Source organism: Protomyctophum bolini (assembly GCF_963924005.1).
Source record: "Protomyctophum bolini genome assembly, chromosome: 6".
NCBI classification, from domain to species: Eukaryota; Metazoa; Chordata; class Actinopteri; order Myctophiformes; family Myctophidae; genus Protomyctophum; species Protomyctophum bolini.
Genome location: NC_137867.1, coordinates 6,363,510 through 6,371,597, shown reverse-complemented (window position 1 = coordinate 6,371,597; position 8,088 = coordinate 6,363,510). Strand labels below are relative to the sequence as shown.

The window sequence follows — 8,088 nt, the reverse complement described above, 5'->3', positions numbered from 1 at the left end:
TTATTTCTGAGTGATGGGGAATGAATTCTGATCCATTAACTGTCCAACTCTGTCCTGCAGCAGCGGGACCACCTCTGCCAGTATGAAGACGTGCGTGTCGTCCAGGTCCTGGATGATGAACTTCTTCCCCAGGACACACTTCTCGTCCAGGTGCAGGAGGAACTGCTTGACGGCGGGATCACACTCCACGAGAACACCCTTGAGTACGGTGACCATGGTTGGTTGACCCGGAATGCAAATCACTGAGGATCTGAGGGGGGAATTCGGGAGTCAGAGGGATAGATTCCAGCAATCTCTGTCAGTGTCCTTATATACCCATATGTATCTGTCAGTGTCCATTTATACCCATATCCATGTCAATTTCTGCCCATATATGGAGATTCCTGATCTCATCCCTATAATAACTAGAACAGTACAAGCCCCATGTTAGGGAAGCCTGACATCACGACATCAGATTTGAAGAAGCTCGGCTTAAAAGAGTCGTCGTCTTGTAATTAACCTTTTTGGACATCCACCTGTAGGCTATACAGCATGAATATCAAATTAAACGACGTCAGTTCATACATTGACGCCAATCTATACGAGGTCTTGGACCTGGAGAAGGGAGCGTCTCCCGAAGACGTCAAGAGGGCCTACAGGAAACTGGCATTGAGGCATCACCCCGATAAGAACCCGGGCAATCCGGAGGCCGCCGATAGGTTCAAGGAGATCAGCAACGCCAACAGCATCCTCAGCGATCACAACAAACGGAGGGTCTACGACGACCACGGCTCCATGGGCGTCTACGTGGCGGAGCAATTCGGGATGGTGGACGTCGCGTCCAAGTGCTGGTTCAAGGCGCTCGTTTTTCTATGCACAATTCTCACCGGCTGCTGCTGCTGCTGTTTCTGTTGCTGCTTTGGCTGCTGCGGGAGGTGTGCAGACTATCAAGTGGATGAAAATGTAGAAGTATAGATTCCGAAGAACGTATATAGCGCCTGGTGGGCCTGGCTGCGGAAAAGGCTGCCAAGTGGCCGACGCTCAGGGCCCCCTGGGAGGGTCCTCTGAGTTACTACAGTGACTCAATGTGTGTCTGATAGGATTTTTGTTTTTGTTTGTTTGTTTTTACATTAACCACTTAGACACTGTAGCATCCCTATACTGAGGGAAAGATTCAGTGTACAGAGCCAAAAGTCAAGTTTACAACGTATTGAGGGTGTAAGTGGTTAAATGTCTGCAAATATAAGTTAACAAAAACGATTTACACAACACTGATTGCGAACGCAGTGAGCACTTACTATGAGACCTAGCAGATCATGTCTGTCTGTGTGTCTGTCTGTGTGTCCCCCTTTTGTGCCCATATATGGGCACAAAAGGGGCCAGGTCCACATATACAGTAACAGCGGGACAGACAGACAGACATGCACACACAGGAGCTGCGTTCGCTTCACGCGTTTGCGCGTCTTACTTGTAGTGCTGTAGAGGCTTGTGATTCTGTAAAATGATGTGCAAAATATATATTTAAATCACGGAGGATCATTTTACCTTCGTCACGTGTTCTCTGGTGGACATTAAAAAAAACCAAATATGTACGAGCTGCGTTCGCTTCCCGCGTTTGCGCGTCTTACTGGTGTACTACAACGGATTTACGTTTTATATTGTGAGAGACAGAGAAGGAGAGGCAAAGAGGAGAGATACAAGCATACAAGTAGTAGCAGTAACAATGTATAGTATGTATACTGTATGTGATGTACATAATATAATATAGTATCAATAGTTAGATATATGGTATAATATAATAGCAATCCATTCATGCTCCAGGGAGAGACAGTCCTTATATATCCTGATGAAGTGTTCTACCGGTATTCAAATTATCAACTTAAAGGAGCATTCAGTGATTTGGGTGATTTGGAAACCCCCCCCGGTCCCCCCGTAAAAATATGTACATATGCTCTACAGTGGGTCATGCGACAGGCCAACAGCACACACACCAAGGCCCGCCCCCACTCGATCATGATTGGTGGAAGGCACTCTCTATCCTGATTGTATGAAGGCTGGGCCACTTGACCCCCAGGGGTTAACTCGGGACAGGGAGGAACTCTTTATAAGGTCAGCACACTCTATAGTAGACACTCTAAACAAAAAAAGAAGTGATATTTGAATTAAGTGAAATTACTGAATATATACCTTTAACTGGTAACTGCGGCACACCAGCCTACACAAATCTGGAAGTTGGGAATGCACCCCTCACCCGTTTATGCAATATTAATTTTACTCCTTGTACTGTACCCATGGGTACAGTACACCCGCTCTCAGGAATATATCTTCTGCCGGGTGGAAACCTCATGTCCAAAATGTGTACTTTTCAGGATTCAAATTCCAAAAGCATCAAAAGTAGCTCAAAACGTGTCGCTTCGCATTCGAGTGGCACAAATGTGACATAAGCTCGACCAATCAGTGAAGCTGACGAGTACCAATAGAATACAATAGTGAGCTCTATCATCTTTGGGTCTGGGATGACACCACAGATGAGCAAATCGGTTATTTCTGTCCTACACCAAACATTCAATTCCCATTGACAATGAAGGGAGAATTTACGTCATAATGTGGACAAGCAAATTGACATGTTACATCACGATGGTGTACAATAAGAGCGCCCCTCACTTCACACGGGTGTGATCTTTCTAAATGGAAAGCAGGAACAAAATATATACTTTTTTCTTTTGATTTCCTTTCCGAATTATAGTGCTTGTTTAGAAATGACACCGAAACTGATATCCTGCTGAAATTCCTTTATTGTTGTAAATACTGTTAGAAACATTCTGGCTCTGGTACAGGAATGTAGCTTAACTAGCCATAACATCACAGTAAAAGCTAGCAAATAAATTAACAATGCAATTACTTTACACATTTTTTTTTTCCTTGTATGATTTTTCTTCATCTTTACACACACGCTGATAAACAGTATATAAGATTTCATTACATTCAAAATGAGTCCTTTTTAAGAGAAACTCATTAAGCCTGCTTTATACTTACTAGTTACGCGTCAACACAGATGATCCGCGAGTTCTGCGGCGGGTTGCACTGCAATGCGCCGCGGGCCTGCGGATCAGCCGTTTATCACCACTATAGTGTATAAGTCAGCCTTTAGCCAACCTCCACACCGACGTGGGAATACCCTACTGTCAGGGAAGCCACTATTATCGCTACATTTGCAGTCTTGTGCTAAAAGGTGAATGTGCACATAATGTCATTTTACACACACTTCTTTTACATTCCACCCACCCTGCAGGACTGCTCACATTTTGCTTTTCATTCACTGAAGCTTTGCCTACGTGGTCAATCTGATAATATTGTATATAGTTTCAATGTAGTTGGTTTAGCTTTGAATGTGGAGTACATTGGTTCATCTTCACACAACACACACTAGTAGAAGCAACAAAAAATTGGTATAGCAATAATCCATAATCTGGCGACTCCAGAGAAAAAGCCCGTTCTTTCGGTAACGTCAGTTCCATATCATAAAGTACAGTAACAGTAAGGCAGAATGAGCTTCAGAGGTGACAAAATAACAGACTTTGACTCTATGATTTGTGTGACATTGTATATTGGAGGACGTGGGCGACAGTGTTGCACTAACCTACATATAGGCTATACCTACATGTATATAGCCTGGGTGGGGGTGGGGTGTATATAACCTGGGGGTGGGATGTACCTCTATAGCCGGAGGGGGGTGGGATGTACGCAAAGGCGCTTTTCCTCCCCGCAATTACACATAACTGGCGACGGCCCCTTTCTGTGGCCCCTGCTGTGTGAATTAGATGGCAGCACAGGTCCACAAAATTGGACCCGGTCCGAAACGGGACCGGTGATATCTGAACCGAACCGCTACGGATCCCAGAAACATTCTAATTGGCCGGCCGCACCCGCCTGGAACCGGCCCGCGAAACCTTTGGATCCGGTTCCGAAACGGAGCCGAGAGGGATTTGATTTGTTTGGAAACGGTCCGACCAAAAACGGAGCTGATCCGATCCGATATAGATCCGGATCCATAGTGTGTTCTCTGCAATGTTATAATGCTTCAACATGACATGAGACTGCTCTCTATGAGCGACATGCACCCCGGCCTCTCCAGACAGCGCAGTGGAGGGTTGCAAACTTGCATATAGGCTAATATTAGTGTCCCCGAGGGACAAGTCAATATTTTGGGCCCGAACCGGGTGATCGGTTCCGGATGGACCCGTGCTGCCCTCTAGTGTGAATATACTGTATAGTCAGTTGAACACGGTTTCCGAAGGACTCGCAAAAGAAAAACGGTAAAAAAGGCCACGGCTCAAGAAACTCAATAACAGAAAGATTAGATATCTTATCCAGCCCTCTTCATCATTTATCCCATTGTACCTAATATTAGTTTCACTGTTAAGTATTGCTGGGCAATTACAATTGTTTTGATTCAGTTCGGTTTCTGAAAATAACTTGAATTTTCGGGGGATTTTAATGAATTCAGATTCAGGGTACCCCACTACCCCATGATATATCTCTCATAACGCTTCGGCATTCGGCATAATGAGTAAGTCTACTTTTACATTTTAAGTACATTTTGATGTCACTTTTTACTCAAGTGAAATGTTCAATACAGGACTTTTACTTGTATGATTTCGACATTGTGGTACGTACTGCTCAAGTTAAAAATAATAATAAAATCTGACAACTATAGTTCCACCACTGGATCACAGTATGATGTTATAAGACCTGCGCAGTGAAATCACGGAACTAAAACATTGTGTTGGAATTCTTGAAGCAAGGAATGCTGAAGGACTTTACAGATCGGGGGGGGGGGGGGCATGACAAATAAGCAATACGAAAATCACTGCCATGTATTTCACAGCTATTCGCATAGGATAGTTTATTTGCCCAGGCCAGTGGTTCTCAACGTGGTCCTCTGCCTGTAGGCAAAGGAGGAGAAGGGGAGACTGACTGACTGACTGACTGACTGACTGACTGACTGACTGACTGACTGACTGACTGACTGACTGACTGACTGACTGACTGAGAACAAAAAGGTAAAGGGATTATCGTTCATGAAGTGCTGTGACCGATCCCGATCACAGCAACTCGACCGGGACCGGGTTGAAAGTGATGATGTAATATAACTGCAGCCGGACATTTCAAAACAGCAATAGTTGGTGGCGTTATCGAGGTTGTGGTGTGGATAGAATCCCAGGAATGACAAACATATGGTGTGTATAGGCTACTAATTGCCCCTATAGATTTGTAAATGTTCTTTACACAAACGGCAGGTTATCGCTATATCGGCCCCGACATACGTTATTATTATGGCGCTTGACAAAGACGCCACCTGCTCTTCGGCGATGCTCACCTGGGAACACGGCTGCAATGGGAGCAGCACTGTCAGAATTGAAAAACGAAGAAGTGAAACGAAAGGAATGCTCCCCCATAATTTTTTGTTCTATGTTGGATCAGATTCCAAAACCCTATCAAACCCGCTCCAGTGACTACCTGACCCTCAAAGTTACATTTGGACGCACACACACACACACACACACACACACACACACACACACACACACACACAGGCAAGGCAGCGTTCTCTGTCCGTGCTCCATATTGGAATTGAGCTCCAGGAGTCCTTAAAAATCCGATCACTGCCCTCCTTGGGTCAATTCAGGGAAATGGTTCAAGATTGTAACTGTATTAATTCATTTTCGGTCTATCGTGTTTTTTTTACTTAGTTTAGTTTTTGAGTATTCCGATTCATATATTTAATATTGCTGTATATAAATATATTCCTATTGACTTTGTGTTCTGTATCTCGGCTACATTGAAAATGATTATTTCAACTCCGAGTTGAAATAAAGGTTAAGATGATGATGAAATAAGAGTTTGCTTCTTCTCTTGAAATGGAGCCAGCTTAGGTGGTTCGGGCATCTTGTAAGGATGCCTCCCTAGGGAGGTCCTCGTTATGTCCCACTGGAAGGAGACCCCCAGGAAGACCAAGGATCACATGGGTGGATTATATCTCCAAGCTGGCCTTGGGACGCCTCGGGATCGCCCAGGATGAAGTTACTAATGTTGCTTTGGAGAGGGGAAGTCTGGATCTCTCACAGCTGGAGCTGTTGCCCCTGCGACCCCGACTCCGGATAAGCGGTTGAAGATGGATGGATGGAAATATATAGAGTTCAGGCTATGGATTGGAGGAGACGTAGAGGAAGACTGAGCACTATGAAACCACACATCTTGCAGGGACATCGGGGATAGGAGAGAGACACTGAGGCCAGTCACACCACAGCTATAGGCAGACTGGCCAGGTCAGGAAGAGGACATGACAATGTCATGTCCTTCGTAAGGCTGCATTTAGAAGCTTTGGTCGCGTCCAAAATCACAGACTACATACTACTCAGTATGCTATTTTCGCGACGAACCTTTGAGTGCACACATAGTTACGCAGCAGTACGTCCCCCTCAGAGGTACCACACGTACGGGTTCCCGTTTCGTCACGGTGTACGATAGCGGTTAAATGTTTTGCATTTGACATGTCATGGGATTCAACTAATAATAACTACACTCTGCATGGGCTTCATACTTTACATCAGAATTGACGTTACAACAGAGGTTTGGTCGGGTATGTCTGTTGGACATTCAAAAGCAGCATTGTGTCAGCACTGTCGCACAGCCGCGATATTTCCCCGAATTGAGTATGCATTTCACGTACTAAGGTACTGGCTACTAAGCATTCGGATATACAAAAGATAGATACTAACTAAATAGTATGTTAGTATGGAATTTCGGACATTTACCCCAATCACTAGCCCGGAGGAGGGTGTGGCAAGGGGGGGGGGGGGGGGGGGGGAGCTTTGGAGATCAGGGGAGTTGTCGGAGGTGGTGTGAGAGGTGAGTAAGATGTGCGAGGTCAGGTATTTTGTTTTGCTTTCGTTTTAGATGTAAACAGGCTGCTCCTGGGCGGTTAGCAGGCGGTACATGGCCGCAGGCATTGTCTTCATGTGGATCTGAGAGAGAGAGAGAGAGAGGGAGAGGGAGAGGGGGAGAGAGAGAGAGAGTTATGTTTGCGCAAATTGGTGCCGAAACACGTTGTGAGCTTGTAGATCGGCTATTTTCAGCATGCAACCAAGTGTAAAATCAGGTATTACGACGCCATCAAGGCCTGCCAAAATCAGATGACTAAAACAAAAACAAAAATAATTGCTGTCAAAATCAACACTGGAATACGGTGCCCCGGAGTGGCCATTGAGAGCGAAAACACGATAATGCTAACTTGAGTTACTAGTTACTAAGTTACTAAGTTATCCAAGTTACTAACTTGAGCTACAGTAGGCCGAGTTACAGTAGGCCTACGAACTCGAGCGCTAAGTTAGCATTTAAAAAAGAAAAAAAGCAATCTCCCTCAATGGCCACTCCGGGACTCCGTACTGGAACGACTGCTACAAAGAGTTCTAAAACGAGAGCGTTTCCGATAACATCCTCACCTCTCCCACAGCGTTGGACAGGATCTGGACGATCTTCTCGTGGGGCGTGGCTACCACACTCTGGCCGTTGATCTCGATGATCCTGTGGCCCACGCGCACGCCGCCGCGCTCAGCGATGCCGCCGCGCATGAGGCTGCAGATCTGTGAGGAGAGACCACACTTCAATGCCTCGCACGTTGTGGAAATGGGCGTGATCATCACGTGCTACCTAATCAAGTGCCTTTGATCAGTTTGGTACCATTACTGACTCCGTACTGCCTTGTTGCTAGGCAACGCCTTGCATGCCCTCGTCGCTGTCCGTTGTAGCTGATCAGACATCCGAGGTTTGGATCTGATTTGAATGGAGGTCTGCGAGCCTCCTCCGAGCGGGGGAAACAGAAGTACTTACTTGAGTAGGAATCTCCCAGCCCCGCGACAAGCTATTCACCACTTGTGGCCACCAGGCCGCAGTCTAAGTGTTAAGTTCCCTTATTGACTCACTATTGTCATATTATATTATCACTGCCTTATGCTGCCTTATTCGTGACTCCCTACTGCATCATGCAACCCTTTGAGCAAGTAGGCAGACTCTTATTGGCTCAGTGGTAAAACATATTCACCTTTT

At 45.6% G+C, this 8,088-nt stretch overlaps 2 protein-coding genes across 2 annotated transcripts in view; both read right to left on the bottom strand.

Moving 5' to 3' along the window:
- LOC308316496 (general transcription factor IIH subunit 5-like) lies at positions 1-216 on the bottom strand (the record flags this gene model as incomplete). Its single annotated transcript, XM_080765145.1, has 1 exon — positions 1-216. One exon carries the CDS (start codon positions 214-216, stop codon positions 1-3), a length of 216 nt encoding a protein of 71 aa, XP_080621271.1.
- A 6,719-nt stretch (positions 217-6,935) lies between these two features.
- Positions 6,936-8,088, bottom strand: part of apba1a (amyloid beta (A4) precursor protein-binding, family A, member 1a) — a gene marked incomplete at its 3' end in the record, with an annotated part of 38,293 nt that continues 37,140 nt past the window's right edge. The window contains exons 17-18 of the mRNA XM_080765644.1: positions 7,485-7,625; positions 6,936-7,007 (exon numbers count right to left, since the gene is read on the bottom strand). Coding sequence (XP_080621770.1) covers positions 6,936-7,007; positions 7,485-7,625 — 213 coding nt within the window. The remainder of the gene's footprint in view (positions 7,008-7,484; positions 7,626-8,088) is intronic.